Source organism: Ornithodoros turicata, chromosome 2 (assembly GCF_037126465.1).
Source record: "Ornithodoros turicata isolate Travis chromosome 2, ASM3712646v1, whole genome shotgun sequence".
Classification (NCBI taxonomy): Eukaryota; Metazoa; Arthropoda; class Arachnida; order Ixodida; family Argasidae; genus Ornithodoros; species Ornithodoros turicata.
In genome coordinates this window covers 137,021,000-137,036,501 of record NC_088202.1, presented here as the reverse complement: position 1 = coordinate 137,036,501, position 15,502 = coordinate 137,021,000, and the positions used below count along the sequence as shown (strand labels likewise).

Below are 15,502 nucleotides of genomic sequence, written 5' to 3'. Positions count from 1 at the left end.
CGGAGGTCGCAATGGAAACGAAAAAGATTATGTTACCTTTCCCTGGGCAAGACAGCCAGCAGCTGCAGGGTGTGGGGACGGAAATCGACAATCCAGGGGCAATGTTTCCAGACGCGCGTGACAGATTGCGTACCCTACGACGTCATACTACTCAAAATTAGAAATTAATTTTATCGTCCTTCCGCGTCACATAGAGAGAATACAGTGTGAGGAACATGGATAGCAATGGCATAAATTAGTCAAAATGGCATAAATTATAGGAGATTTACTGTGGAGTGACACTTTAACTACAACCGTGGAGCATGCTATTGAATGCATACTTGACCTAATAACAACAGCTTTAGTGCCTTCTACCCTTGGTGACTCTCTTCCTAGGCATCTACAACCGATGCGTGAAGCTCCACCAGATAGACGAGCTCTTCACGGACAACTGCGCCCCATTCGTGACGTCACTCGGCATGCCAGGCGATGAGTTCCCCTCCCTTTGGAAGGCAGCGCTTCTGCTCTTCGGCTGCGGCTTGACGCTCATGGGCTGCACCTGTCTCACAGCTCTCCTCGGATGCTGCTTACGCAGCGTGGGCAAGAAGAGCATCTTTACCGTGTCCGGTACAGTGCAGGCCATTGCCGGTACGTCATGTACGAGACAAACACGCTCGTGACCTACACCACAGTGATCGGTTTGTCGAATAATAGGTTAGCATTGCCTTTGCAGCAGGGGGCGTCCTCGCGGTAAAAAACATGATGGTGACGTACTTTGGTACGCCAACCACAGTGCAGCGCGCAGCCGACTGGCTTCGCAGACGATTGTTTCTGAGCCCGTTTACTTCGTGCTTTCCAGACATACCTGCAAACTCAGGCGGCTCACGTTTGTCAAAGGCGTGCAATCATCGGTCGGTCACAGTGTGACGTTTTTCCAGAGAGGGAATTCCACTGTACTCTCAACATCCGGCGTCTGCTCCTGCCGTGTATTTAAGCAAACTAGACAAAAACAGTGTCAAAAATTCGCGTGGGGGTCTCAATACCATGGTCAGTGATCAACGAGGAATAAAATGCCACCATATAGTTTCGGAATCGATATCGATGAAGGCAACCACGTTGTGGGCGACGAACGTAGGCAACTTGTACCATGCTACCAAGCTGCTGGTGTCCTCGGCCTCGTTAGAATCCGGGCCGTAACATTGGGATCTTTAAATGGACCTTTCTCACATACGCGTTATACCCTAGCGGCTCTCGAGCGAACCACGCTCGGCGCGCGCGCCAAAGTCAATCCACGTGGGTCGCACAAAGGAACAAAACCGGCGCGGAGTGGGACCGACGAGCTCGCGACGTTCGTGCGGTCTCCCCACTGTCCCCACTTCTGTCGTCCCCATACTGCGCCATCTAGTGAAGACGGAGATAACCCTCTCCGTCGCCTCACGGTCATGCGCATGCGCATAGGCCGTTGTGAACAAGGTCCAAGGAGCACGGTACCAAATAGGGGTGATGCCATAGACATGGTCAAATCAGTTGTATGCAAGGAACACCGAGAACAAATGCAATATAAATTCTGCAATTGCGATCACGGAGATTTATTCCATATTATAGCCTTTTTTTTTTTGTCGGTCTTGCATCGTTTTAAATGATACACAAAAGAACAGAAATGAACGTGTGGCATTGCAGGGCTGATGTTCCTCTTGGGCCTGTTGCTGTACCCAGCTGGCTGGGGTAGCCGCCGTGTGCACACCATCTGTGGTCCCGATTCGGAGCCTTTCATGCTAGGAGGCTGCTCCGTTGGTAAGCATTTTATTTCTCTACTTGAATCGCTCGGAGGGAACGTGGTGCACACCCAATAGACGAGTTCCGAAAATCCCAGATTGCTTAGCGTCGCTTTGAACTGTAGGAGTCTACTAATACGAAAGAAACGGGTGACCTCCAAACTGTTCCGATTTCTCCCCTACCAGTCCATTGTCCACGACGTGTCAAGGTCAGCGAAAGCGAAATGTGAAAGATTATTCTTCGTTCCCCCGCTCAGCAAGCGCCCAGAATGCAATGCGTGCGCAAAGAGCACTGGGATTTTCTGAACTCGTTTATTAACAAAGTAGACGTGGGTGGACGTGGACGGCCCTCATGCACTTAAAGGGACTACGAATTTTCCCGAACAGCTCATAATTTTTTTTCTCCTGAAAACGGTTCAGCCTGACGAGGAACACGGCAGGTAGAACGCCGCTGCTACCCAACTCAATTTCATAATTCAATGGAGAAAGTCGGAGATCTCGGAATCAGTCGAAGACACACACACACGAAATTCCCGATTAAAGTGCGCCGTACTTTAACCACGCGCGGTTGAAGTTGCCTCAAAACCTCTCCCCCACGTTCCTCCTCGTGTTTCTTGCCTATCTACTGCACGCGTGGTCGGCGCGTTCCTCGCTGTTTCATAGCTTCGCATTTTGTTCGCATCATAGTTCGCTTTTGCTCCGCCTTCGCCTGCGCAGAGTGGGAGGCCGTTTAATGGGCAAGGGCGTGTTCACCACGTCGCGTTGGGGACCACACAATTTGCGTTGACTCCCCTCATCATCGTTGCAGCAGCCTGGCCACGTGGTACGCTTCGCGGTGTAAGCAGTGATTCCCCCAGAAACTCACTGCTGGGGGTGTGCCAAGCTTTCAAGGGGGGGGGGGTGTATGCTTGCTGAAGGTTCCACTTGCGGAATTTTTCTTAGACACGGAAATAATCGTGGCACAATGCTGACATATCTGGACAGCTTTCCTATTTTATTTGTACATGTTACTACGTTAGAACACAGTACATTAGAATACAGATTCATTATGAACGGCATTTCAACATTACGATGCATAATCATGCGACCGACAAAGAAAAAAGACTAGCGCCTTGTCTCACGAAGTTCAGTGAATACCTAGCAACCAACAGTGAAAACCTTAGACGAAAAAAGCAGAATACCTCGCTTGATTGAGTTGGGCGCAAATGGTTCTTGATGATCCACATTGAGTTTGCGTGCCCGCACGCATTTTTGCTCGTATATGCGCGCAATATATGCATTGAACAGTCACTTAAAAATGATTTTGGACAAATGCATGGTACAACCATCTGCATGTCTGTGGTCCTACAGCACAAGTTTGACAGTACAGGTTGTAATTCGCTGCGCCGGACTCACTACCAGAACGTGCTGGTGGCCAGCTGGTTGGGGTCACCTCAGAAATTTCAGGGGGGGGGGCGCAAAAATGCAGGGAGGGTGTACATCTCCCCTGGTGGGGGTGTAGAGAAATCCCTGGGTGTAAGCGCTCAAGAGCCGTTCCCTACCAACCCGCGAGTATATGATCGTCGCCGTTGGGAGGAGAGACTGAACGACGAAAATAAGTTCGGCGTTCGCGTTCGAGATACATCTTTATGTGCATCTCTTTATACATCTTAAATAAGGAAGACATCGCTGATGACGACCCATTACTCAAACACCGCACTCATGGGATGCCTTCGCTACCACGTGAGGAAAAAGGGGAAACGAGAGCATGGAGACAAAAATATTTTGAATTAGTACTAAACATGTACACAATCCAAGTAGGCTATATGTATCGTGCCATATCCTGACAAATGCCTCGACTTGAGCATCAGTCTGAATCTCTCAAGTGCAATCCCGTGCAAGTTTCACGAAGCTTTAGTATTGGGAATAAGAGAAAAGTCGGCAATAGACGACAATGTAGAACAGAAAAGAATGCTTTAATTTCCTTGCGCTCTCATGCGGCTCAGCATGACGACGGCTCATGCGCTTGTGCAGCACGACGGGTGATGGTGGTGGTGATGGTGAAAGGGCACGACGACATTGGTGGCGGCGGCGATCGAACCACTAAAAAGCGATCGCCTTTTCTTTCTTTCCACTTGCACCATGGCGATTGGATGGCCCCTAGCATGGCGCTGACGAAGGCGGAGCAAACACGCGCTCGATCGCGAAGGGTAAGAAGTGGCGGGGAACGTACCCTTGGATGACTTCCTCACGTCGTGCTTTCGGATGGCTAGCAGAAAGGAGCGTTGCGCAAGGGCATATTATGCAGTGAGCGCGGTTACTTTGTAAGTGACGATGTCGGGCACAACAGTGTGAGAGTCAAGTTTCTCCCCACAGCACTTCGTCACTATATAAGCTTCGCGTGTTTGCGATACCTGGTTTAAATTATCTCGTGCAAAAACCGTTCTCATGCCGAGCGTAAACCGTTGTTTGTGCAGGAATCTCTTTTGCTAGACAAAAACGACAAAGACATCCTTTCATGGTGCATTTAAAGGGACAGTTCGCTCTCCAAGCATCGATTCGTTGATTTCTGTTGCAAACGGTAGTGTATTTCGAACTTTATCAGCCCCGTGCATTAGTTTCCCCCGTGCGTTAGCTCGAGCGGTATGATTTAGTGTAGTCATTTGAAAGCAAGGGATCCATGCAAGTAGGCTTTCCCGCGGAGGAGGATGCGTGCGGGAGAAAAATGTAACGTCAAGAGGGCGGTCCTTCTCCGGTTTCGAGTCCCGCCCCTCCTATCCCGAACCTTTCGCAATCCGCAAAGGAACGTCACGAAACGTCACGCGAGCTGACCGCCCCCTCCCGTAATACGCTCCTCCCCCAACGCTCCATCGAGCTGCCGATGGCCACAGGAAAATGCTGGAAGCTTGGAAAGTACGTCGAATTCGAACGAAAGGGATTAAAGGGGAGTTGTTCATTGTCTATTGTACACATCCAGCACTGCTTTTCTTTCTTTGTTTTTCACTTTTTTAGGGTGCGAACTATCCCTATAACCATAATCAATTACCATTGAAGAGGACAATTTTGGATATTTTCTCGATTTCGAGGACGTATCTATTGCTTCTTCTTGCTGTTCTTCACTTAGAACATCACTGTACTTCCTTCCCCTTCTCTATACCGTAGCCAAGGAATACGTTGTCCGTTACATGATCAAGCAACTAGATATATCTGCCTTCATCTTGCAGGTTGGGCTATGTATCTAGCCATTGGTGGCACAGTGGTGACATTCCTGTGTTCAGTGCTCTCCATCCAAGCTGAGCTATCTACATCGAGCGACAAAGTGCAGGACGAAATCTTACAGGGGAAGAATCTCATCTGCCTTATCTAGAGACGGTTGATAATCTGTGCTTCGAGAGACTGTCGTACTTGTCGACACTGCCCCATCGCCATGCGAAAGCTCTGGAAAGCTCGACGTGAAAAGGCCAACACCATTATGGGAACAGTCCAGAATGTCCCCAGGACATCATTATCGCGCTACGCTGTGTCATAAGAAATAGCGATCACATTTCATACTGTCCTTTGAAGTGTTGATCCAAGAACGGTTAAAGCCGAAGCTTTCCGTGGATAAACTTTACAGCGCTGTCTACAACGTTCGAGTACCTTACTATGGTCAGACATGCCAGAACTTCGGATGTCCTCTGCTTTCGTACACGCGCTATAGGAATCCGTAACGACTTGACCTTCTTATAAAGCTACGGTTACTTGTCTACGCAATACCAAGAAATAGTGCCAACCACAGCAGTATACAGTCGTAGCGTTTTCTTGCAGCTGGAGAAGGATATACATAGTGTAGCTGCCTGCTGCATCTAAACTGTTTACAAACTTTTTTGTTTTTACTTCTGGAAGTGTTTCCCTGATCTAGAGGTGTAGAAAGTGCTGTAAATGTTTTGTCTGGACTTCCTGTACAAGGCCTCGTCACGTTTGCTGTGACATCACAAATTGTAACCTGGACTGGCCTCTTTCTTTTCTGCTGCTGAGTTGTATAATTTGGAAGTATATATCACGCTGTATACCTTTATGTTTTCGTTCTTATGTTCGTGAGCGTTCGTAGCAGACGACATACGAGGCGTAGATAGAAAGTGCGTTGAGACATTTGTATTATTTCGCAAACGATGTGACGCACACGAATTGTCGCTTGCTACGGTCGCGCATGCACATAAGGACAAAAAAAAGAAGAAAAAAGAGACTAGACAAGAGTCGTGCACAGGTGCGATCTCGCATTTGTCCGTCACCGACATGTCATACAGCAGATCGTCAGTCATAGACACTTTTAGTCGTGTTCAACCTAAGAACTGCACGTTTAATCCTTGCCCTATGTATACTCTTGTTCCTATTGGCTGCAATAGCTAGCCGAATCACTCTACGTCGGGACAAAGTAGTGCGCTGGTACGGTGGCGCTGCAGTACGATTCCTCCGGCGGAGTAACTCTGTTATATCCTCATAGGGTTGACGGACTACATTTTGTGTCACTCTTAGGTTGAACACGGGTACAAAGGATCAGCGCGGGTGTGATGGTCCTGTATCCTAGGAAAAGTCAGTTGACGTCATACGTTAGAGCACTTAATTCTTTTTCGACAAACTCCTAACAGGGGGCACTCGGATATTTTGGATCAGAGTGGGAGCGCCTTTCACACATGCTTTGATGACATCAACATTATGTGTGTGTAGAAAGATCTCTTCTTCAATATCAAAATGGAGATGTTGGAAGCGGGAAGCAAACCCGACAAAAGAGGAGGATGAGATATTTCATTTGGAAAGGCTTCTTTCTTTCTTCTTGAAGGTGCACGAACGTCAGTAAAGTAAGTTATATGAGGCGATTACTAATGTAAAGGGAAAGGGAGCCTGAAGAAGATATGACTCTCCAAATTCGCAACCTGACCGCATGTGACAGGAAAAACCGTCAGCTTTGTACTCATTCAACACGTGTCGTGTTAAGGAAGCGATGGACCGTCTCTTTAAGGACGAACAGTCTCGCTATCTGGGCTTGCAGTGAAGTATCTAGCATGGGTCACCTCAAAACCCACACGCATGGATTTTATCTATGATCGTACAATCAGTGCCAAGATATCAACCCGTGATGCCAGAACATACACGTTTAAGGTGACGAGTGCCAAAGGACACTTTGCGAATCTATTTTTGACATGCTGCTTGTATGGTCCACATAGAGGTAGGGAGATTGAGGAATGTTCTGTCCACTCATATGAGTCTCTGTATACGTTCTTTACTTACTGCCACTTGAGTCTTGTGTGTTGGAAGACATGTTTTCTATGTTTATCTCTGTGTGTACAGTTAAAGAATGTTACAACATTCTGCTGGCGTTTGTTCTTCGATTTGCTTCCTATTCTCCCTTGCGGAACACTACATCGGGTGTAGTCGATCTACGCATCCTAAACCGTCGCTCCTTAGTCAGATACCCTGTACTTCTAGTAGGAGCAACACTAAAGTCTGTGACTAGCACCAGCACCTCTGTGGGTCCTCCTGGCGTCCGTCTTGTACTGACCTCCGTCAGGTGCATTCTTCCCTGATTCTCGGGGCTATGCGAAATAGTTCAGCAGCATTCTATGGGCTAAGCAGCTCAGGAGACCGGGAGCTACTGAACATCCAAGCCGGTACCCTTCGTCTTTGCTAAAATGTGCCGAAGACCACGGAGACTTGTTCTAGAGGACGGGCGGGAACCATCGGCATAGCTACATCCGACGTGATAAAGCAATTCTTCAAGCTTACACACGGTTACCCGACATCCATCTCATCACCTCTGCGACATCGCACAATCTCGCCCATCCTCCGCATTTGGTCGGGTTATTCTTCGTGTTTCAAGACTACATATCCCCTCCCACCTGAATTCTACCATGGCCTTACGTGCGTCGCGGCGCCGATGTGGACACTTCGCAAGCCGACCGTACACAACCCCTGGTCTTCCCTAAAAGGAGTAACGCACCAACTATTGTGGACTGTCAACTTACTCTACACCACATCCATATACCGCGGACAACCATAGACGACCCGTTAACATCCACAGGATGACATCTACCTGACAAAGAAACGTCCAGAGGACATCCCAAAAAGTTCATATGACATACTGTGGACATCCAGAGGACTGTCATTGCAACATCTTGCAACGTCCATTAGGAAGTACTGAGGACATCCGATGGGAACTTTTGGGGACGGTTTCTGGGATGTTTTTACTGCACCTCCTGTACCCATTTACTGCATATCTTACTGTGCTTGCGCTGTATTTTTCTTTCTGCCATTTTTTTTCAGCCCCAGGCACCACACATTTCGTTTTCTGTTTCTCCTCCTAGTTTGTCTCTTGTATCTTCCATAACCGAGCATGGGCGCGGAATTTGAAAACTGAAAAGGATAAATATAGAGGCTTCCAGGACCACTAAGTCCAAAATTCGTTAGTCCTGCTCGCCTTTGAGTCAAAATGAAGATTGAAGAGCCTATTTCATTCGATTACGTACAGAAAAAAACACTAAAGTGAGCAATTGCTTGGAGTATTATCTCAACATCACGATAGCGTCTGTTTTTTTTTGTTTTTTTTTTACTGCTTTCGGTTTATCGGAAGGACAAGCACAAAGGACAAACACATACAAAAACCTCAAAAACCTGGTATGTTCGTTTGAATTTCTGGTTGTGCTGCTTGTTCCTTTGAGCACGGAACGGACGGGCTGACGCCCCGAGGTTGTGGGAACGTAGGTTTCCACAGGTTTGAAACGTTCAGTTGGTCCAACGAAAGTCGAAATTATACACAATGCTACACGATCCCGCGTTTTTCTCTCTCTCTCTCTCTTTGAATGTTCCATGTAACGTCCCGTCAGGGGCCTGATTCAGACAACCACCATGAGCTGGTTGTCCCTGGGTCACTGTGTATGGTTCTAATGGGTTCCAAGCCATGTAGGCCTAAATGTAAATGTCCGCGCTGACTCTGTGGCAAGACGAGCCCACGGTAGTGGGCCTAATAATGGCGTCCTTCTTACGTCCTCTGCCTGCTAGCTGAACATCCACCGCTTCTGTACCGAGGATTCTTTCTGCAGGACGCTGTCAGACCTGAGTGGCGCTTGAACGTTGCAAGAACTCCGCTGCTTTTGTTTCAAATGGGCCAACTGGATGCGCCAATCTACCCGCCTTGCAATGTATCAACTGCGAACGCTGTGAAAGACACCGTATCACACCTCGTTTATCTGGGGTATCATGAACTCTCACTATATCGACATTACAGTGACGTGATTGCAGCGCTATTCAAGTTCCTCAGGGAAACTAATAGCGTCCTCGATAAACTTGCTCCGGAATTGCCCCGAAACCACAGTGGTGCGTGGCGCTCTACACTGGCGGTGCCCTGTGCGGAGGCATTATCGAACATGAAACTGCACTGCACTGGTGGATCTGATGGATACTAGCATGCGCTACCTAGAGATCTGTGCTCGTTGTGGCTCGTAGGCTGCGCGACCCGTAGCGAGCGGCACCAGGCGAGCGGCACCGATTGAATGCCATGCTGACGATGACTGTCTGCTGCTACTTGCCCGGCTACACCTGGCTACTTGCCGCTTCCGCCTTCCTCCGTGCTTCCGGCAATCGCGATGCTTCTTGGGATTGCACTCTGGCGCTCGGCAGATTTTCTTGGTGTCGGTTCCGGGCAACTCAGTGCTGCACTGAACGGGTGCATTCCTTTAATCGAGGACGTTCAGTGCGCACCAGTGCAGTTTATCGAGGATGGCAAGCCGCACCAGGTCGCACCGGGGCGCACCGGTGCAATTTATCGAGGACGCTATGAGCTTCTTGGCATCAACAGCGAGCAGTGAGGGAACAGAACAATATGGTTACCCATCTGACTGTTTTCATTCTTTTTAAGGGAAGCGAGTGTGCAAGAAGCCTGCCGAGGAAGTGGAAGGAGCCATTTCGCACCTTTACTGGCTCTGGCGAGAGACATCAGAATCTCACCAACGTGTATACTGCTGGAAGTTTCACAGTACTTTCGTGACTCAGTGAGAAATGGACATGTCGCACGAAAAGACAGAGATTTTGTTGTTGTTGTTGTTCTCTAAAAAGAGGAGGAAAGGTCATCAACTACGAACGAGGCGTAACAGATCCAACGTGAACAAGGGGAATTAGCCGAGGCAGGCTATATATCAACCAACCAAAAAGATATATTTGATTTCATTGTAACAGATCCTTTCATTTCTTGGCCAACAGAGGTACAGGCTCGGAAAGGCATCCTCACTCTCCCACTGTACAGCTGGGTCCCTGTTGAAAAGAGTACATCTTAGTGTCCTGCAGACAATGTCCTCAGCGTCGACACCATCTTCAGACATGAAACACGTCAAGGGCAGACACGAACAGTGTTGCACTACCAACTGGTTTACTGAATCTGTTCCGCGTTACATGTTTCGAGTCAACCAAAAATCAGAACGCTCTACATCTTCGTGCATCTTCTGACGTTTCTCGACGGAATGCGCGTGGTGAAAACTAGGGTATTGGGGCAAAAGGCTCGTGAAAGACATAGTTCACAGCTGGCCCCAAGGACCTTTACATTGTAAGCTCGATCGATATGTAGCCTACCAATATTTTGCGAGAACTATATGCCGTATACATGCCGAAGCGTGCTGTTATCCCAGCGATCCTGCTAGACGTGGAGGGTTCTTCTGGGGTTGATGGCGGTAATGTGTAGTGTAGTAATATGGTCAGGCCACCGTGGGCTACTCGGTTGTCACAAGACGGCTGGGTTCCTAGACTTTGAAGCATGAAGGTTCAGGAAAGAGCCCTGGGGTTATTCTGCCTCCCAGACCATTCTTTGTGCGTGGAGGACATACAAGGAGAAGTTCTTCACTTAGAAGCGAGCCCAGCGAACCCTATTATAGTTATTACTATCAATAATGAATGTTGACGATCTTCATCTGCCACAGTACGTAGTCTAAGTAATCTATCGGTCACTTGTCCATGGAAGTCTTCACTGCAGCTTGGCATGTCCAAGTCATTGTTTCTGTGCGTCTGGGACGGGTTCCGGTCCTTCTGTTACACCACCACCGAACGTCTGAAGCAGCAAGGATCACCTGTCAAATCACATATATTGTATTACATCACGAGGATAAGGACATAGTGAGTGATATAAGGACAGAGTGCAGCAGCTGTTATGGCGGCGAGCAGTGTGTCTGTATAGCTGTGGAACAGCGATAATCAAGTTCCTTGTGAAGGAGAACGTCAACCCAGCTGATATTTTGCAAAGATTACAGGCACAGTATGGGGAACAAACAATGTCACATGTACGAATGGTGCAGACAGTTCGGCGAAGGACGGGATATGGTAACGAATGAATCACATGGACACGTTCGTCCGACTACGGTCACGCCAGTGAACATCGCAGGCGTTGAGCAAGCCATCCTGGAGAACCGGCGAGTTCAGGGCATTGTAGCCCAACGTAATATTAGCGTCGGCAGCGTGGACGCAATCATTCACAAGCACTTAACTGTTCCACAAGGTCTATGCAAGATGGTTTCTCCGACACGTCCCAGGTGACCAGAAGGGAGCGCGCATGGCAGCCTCTGAGCAGCTTCTGAACCGGTCTCAAATGCAGAGGGGACGAATTTTTGCAATCGGTGCATGCGATGAAACCTGGATGCGTCCATCCCAGCGACAAAAAGAAGCAGCATTGAGACATAAGGCTTCTCCGCCGCCAAAGAAAAGCAAGATGCAGCCGTCTGCTGGGAGGTCCATGGCAACTGTCTCCTGGGACATGAGGGGTGTCATCCATGTGGACTTCTTGGAGCAAGGGATCACGATTATTGCCCTCTACTATATACTCCACTTTGATAAAGGGTGCCGTGCGAAACACAAGCCGCAAGAGAAGACTTGAGATGATGTCCAGAAGGGTTTTTCTTCTGCGTGATAATGCCCGGCCTCACACGGAGAATTTGACGGTAGCAACCCTGACCGAAATGCGCTGGGAGGTTGTGCCCACTGCCCCTTACAGCCCGGATTCAGACCCAAGCGATAACCATTTGTTCGGGCCCTTGGGGGAAGACGTTCCACACATGCAGATGAAACCCTCCAGGAAGATGTCCTGCAGCGGCTACGACAGAAGCCCACTTCTTTCTACGCCAAAGGCATTGAAGAGTTGCCGCAGTGATGGCACTGGTCTCTAGATGCGCACGGTGAATACTTTGAAAAACTGACGTAGTTTAGTGCTTCCCAAATTTTCCATCATATTTAAAGAAATAAGAGTCTCGGTCAGCTTTGAACGACCGTTGTACAAACTGTAGAACACCACTCACAGAGCCCTATACATAAGTACTGTTCACGATATTGGGGTCCGTGTCGTGAGCGTACAAAACCTTACAAGGTGTGTACTTTTCATGAAACACCTATACACTGTCGACGAATTCATCCATGATGGGAAGAAGTTGCACTGTAGTAACAGCTTTATGCCCATGTCACTACAGTGAACATCTGGACTTCTCATGAAGCGGACTGCACGTTACTTTTACGGGCAGCCTCTATATCTACTGGGTATGTCCGTGCAGACTGTGCCGGTTTTTATTGATCTCGAACTTCAACTGGATGGATTCTTAAGTCAAGAGTAATTTTTTGAAGAACGGAGGCTAGAGAACTGACAAAAAAAATCAGTTTCTGCCATTTGGTCAACAAATCAGCAAAATCGCGATTCATAATCAATCCACCCGCTGCTAAACTGCATCACGAAAGAAACCGTCTGTACTAATCGCAGTAAAATCCTCTCTGCGACAAAAAGCGATGTGAAATATCCTTGTTTTGTCTGTCGTAAACTTTGTACAACAGTGGCGGCAGTGTTCAAAAAGCCCGCCAGCAGTAGGTTATGCGATTGGATGGGAGCCAACACGATTTCTTAACTACCGTAATTTCAGTACTTCAGAAAAATGAAATGTACTACATTTGTTGCAGTTTTTCTTCTTTGATCCACCTTTCCAACTTGCAACAACAAGGTTCACTTTCACGTTTTTCTGCTGCATTTTGAGGTCACTTTCCCCGCCGAGCCCCGAGTGCACAGCATTTCGCGCAGGCGCTGCGCATCCCCAATCGCAGTTGCTTCCTAGTCGTCGGTACGTTTGGAGGGTAGGTGTCTCCTTTTTATATCTTCCAAAATCTTTGCAATCAATTTGATGTATGACCAATTTTTTGTTGTGTGTTACCCCAAGATTAACCTTCGTTCGCGGTGACGAGTTATTTTATTGCATTTCTCTCTTGCAAAACAGTAACTTTACATCTGTATCAGCGATATTCAGCCGGTTTCTGAAGGTCACCCCGCCATATTACTGGTCGAATATTGTTACTAACGTATCGGAACACTTACAGGAGCAAATATCGTTCTTGTTGCAGTTACTTTCGTGCTTCCCCAAGGACCAAAAATGATCTTCGCTTGCTCCAATCTCGTTGCCCCGGTCTCCAGGACCTTGGTGAGTCCCTTCCGACCTCGTCTTAGCTCGGAGGTTGGGCCTACCGGGTAGATAGCACTGCACATCGGAAACGTTAAATTGTGCGGTTGAACAAAGTATTTGGCTTGCTGTTTGTGACGCACTCATGCGAGTTACTGCCGGATAATACGAACCGCACAGCAGCTAGCAACTAAGTCCCGTAATATTACTCGAAGTTAATTAAAATCTGAGGTCATGACCTAGCTGCCCATTTGTTATCGTTTCCAGCGTATTTGCCTAGTATTGATTAGGTCTTTATTTTGTACATTGTGAAGGTTACACTGTCGAGTGCTTCATTGATGTGTTCATCGTGAGCACAAACGTTTGTTCCGCTGCTCCCAATAATGTTCGTGCAACATACGTTCATTATTTATAAATAATACATCCGTTTTCAGGTGTCTGCGGCTTCTCGCAACTGCATGCGACCACTCTCATCGACGATTAGCATGAGCAAGCTTTTTGATGAGGTAACTACTGTGCTTTCAATATTGTACAGGTAGTGTGGGTGAGTAATTAAATTGTATTACACTACACACTTGTTTTGCTAGTGGCCCAGTTTTCACAAGAAATTTGAAACTGGGCATGCAATGACTGACCCTTGTAGTGACCTTGCTTGCATGAGAACTGTTCTGAGGTATACACCCTTAAATACACATTTCCAAGAATATAAAACCGTTCTACTTCAGCGGTAGTTAATTCAACATGTGAAATATTGATTTCACTGTACAGCTTTTTCTATGTGTGAGATGTTTGCGCTTGTCCCGCTTCCATATTTGAGGAATAAATATCAGTGTATTTGGGAAAATCTGGCTGTGAGGGTGAGGTCAAGTGCACTAGTATTATTTTTACGGCAACGTAGTTTGTGTACTGTTTTTATCTGTGAGGTGCATGTGATGGCAAGCTTTGTGGCACCGAATCCATAAATATATAAATACTTCCACATGTGTGTTAGATGCCTCATTACCGGTTCTTGCTCTTAAAATGACCTTCGGTGGCGGGTTTTCTAACTGTTTCACGCTAAACAATCCCAGTGTACCCAGGCTCCTCTCGTGACTGAAACTACTTTAAGGGTACGGTGCTATAAAGACTAAAATACGTAATGTGACATGATGTAGAATGTAGAACATAAGGCACTGCTATCGTTCTTGTATCATTCACTTACAAAATTGCAACACTTTTGCTGGCAAGGTGTGTGTTTCACAGGCTATCCGACACATTCTGTTTGTGAGAAGTGACAAATGCCGGAAATGTAAAGTGCATTTGAGAATAAGCTGGAATTTTGTGTCAGTTTGTTTTCAAGCTGTGCACAGTGGATATTTTTCGTGCAAAACAAGAAGCTATTTCTGATCCGCTCAAAACTGATCGGAATTCCAGTGAGAAAAGCTAGACATAAGTTAAGAAATCCAATGCAGATTAAAATTGGACCTTGGCAGGCACAATGGTCCCCCCCCCCCCCCCCCCCCCCCCCCACCACCACCACCACCACATACTTCTGCCATTGGTACGATTGATTTGTAGAGTTTGTTGTAATGCTTGTCTTGCAGGCTCTTGCAAGATTCAGTACTAACATTGCGTAACAATGATTGTCTAAAACATGAACCCTTCATTTTTTCCAGCAAAACCAGAGTGTGGCACTTTTGGGCCGACAGGAGGTCCGCACCCTCCAGACAAGTGCAGTGCGCAAGGACATTGACTCCGCGGCTAAGTTCATTGGTGCCGGTGCCGCCACAGTAGGAGTGGCCGGCTCCGGAGCTGGTATCGGGAGCGTGTTCGGCAGCCTTATCATCGGCTATGCCCGCAACCCATCCCTGAAGCAGCAGCTCTTCTCTTATGCCATCCTGGGATTTGCCTTGTCCGAGGCCATGGGTCTCTTCTGTCTTATGATGGCCTTCTTGCTCCTGTTTGCTTTCTAAGCATTCATTTTCCACCCATGTTTTCTTGGGGGGAGACAGAGGTACCGCTCTCGTAGGAAGGATCATTTGTAAATGTAACGGGGGACCGAATAAAGTGTTAGCCACATGTCCCATGTGTGTGTGCACAAGTTCTTTTTTGGTGAGTGATATGGAAGGTATGTGCAACACAGCAATGGGTGTGGGGAGTCATGTGATGAATGCCAGTGGTTGTCCCAAGACTGTAAGGATAGATGTTTTAAAGTCAATGGGTACCAGGTTATCCAAATTCTTGGGTTTCTAAAACCAAAGTTTTACTTAAAATTTTGCATGGTAGCAGTGGGATAACCGAGCCACTATTTGCAGAGGTACGGTGATTTCTGAACAGTAAGTTCAT

The 15,502-nt window shown here is 47.5% G+C and overlaps 2 protein-coding genes across 3 annotated transcripts in view; both read left to right on the top strand.

Moving 5' to 3' along the window:
• The window catches only part of LOC135386201 (LHFPL tetraspan subfamily member 2a protein-like), a 43,469-nt gene extending 36,387 nt beyond the window's left edge, over positions 1 to 7,082 (top strand). For both annotated transcript variants that reach the window (XM_064615995.1, XM_064615994.1), the window contains exons 3-5: positions 376 to 627; positions 1,660 to 1,773; positions 4,958 to 7,082. In XM_064615995.1, coding sequence (XP_064472065.1) covers positions 376 to 627; positions 1,660 to 1,773; positions 4,958 to 5,100 — 509 coding nt within the window. In that variant the 3' untranslated portion in view covers positions 5,101 to 7,082. The remainder of the gene's footprint in view (positions 1 to 375; positions 628 to 1,659; positions 1,774 to 4,957) is intronic.
• A 6,015-nt stretch (positions 7,083 to 13,097) lies between these two features.
• Positions 13,098 to 15,240, top strand: LOC135386198 (uncharacterized). The gene is made up of 3 exons (XM_064615992.1): positions 13,098 to 13,198; positions 13,612 to 13,683; positions 14,833 to 15,240. The coding sequence occupies exons 1-3, from the start codon at positions 13,151 to 13,153 to the stop codon at positions 15,127 to 15,129; spliced, it is 417 nt and encodes a 138-aa protein (XP_064472062.1). The 5' UTR covers positions 13,098 to 13,150; the 3' UTR covers positions 15,130 to 15,240.
• The last annotated feature ends 262 nt before the right edge of the window (positions 15,241 to 15,502 follow it).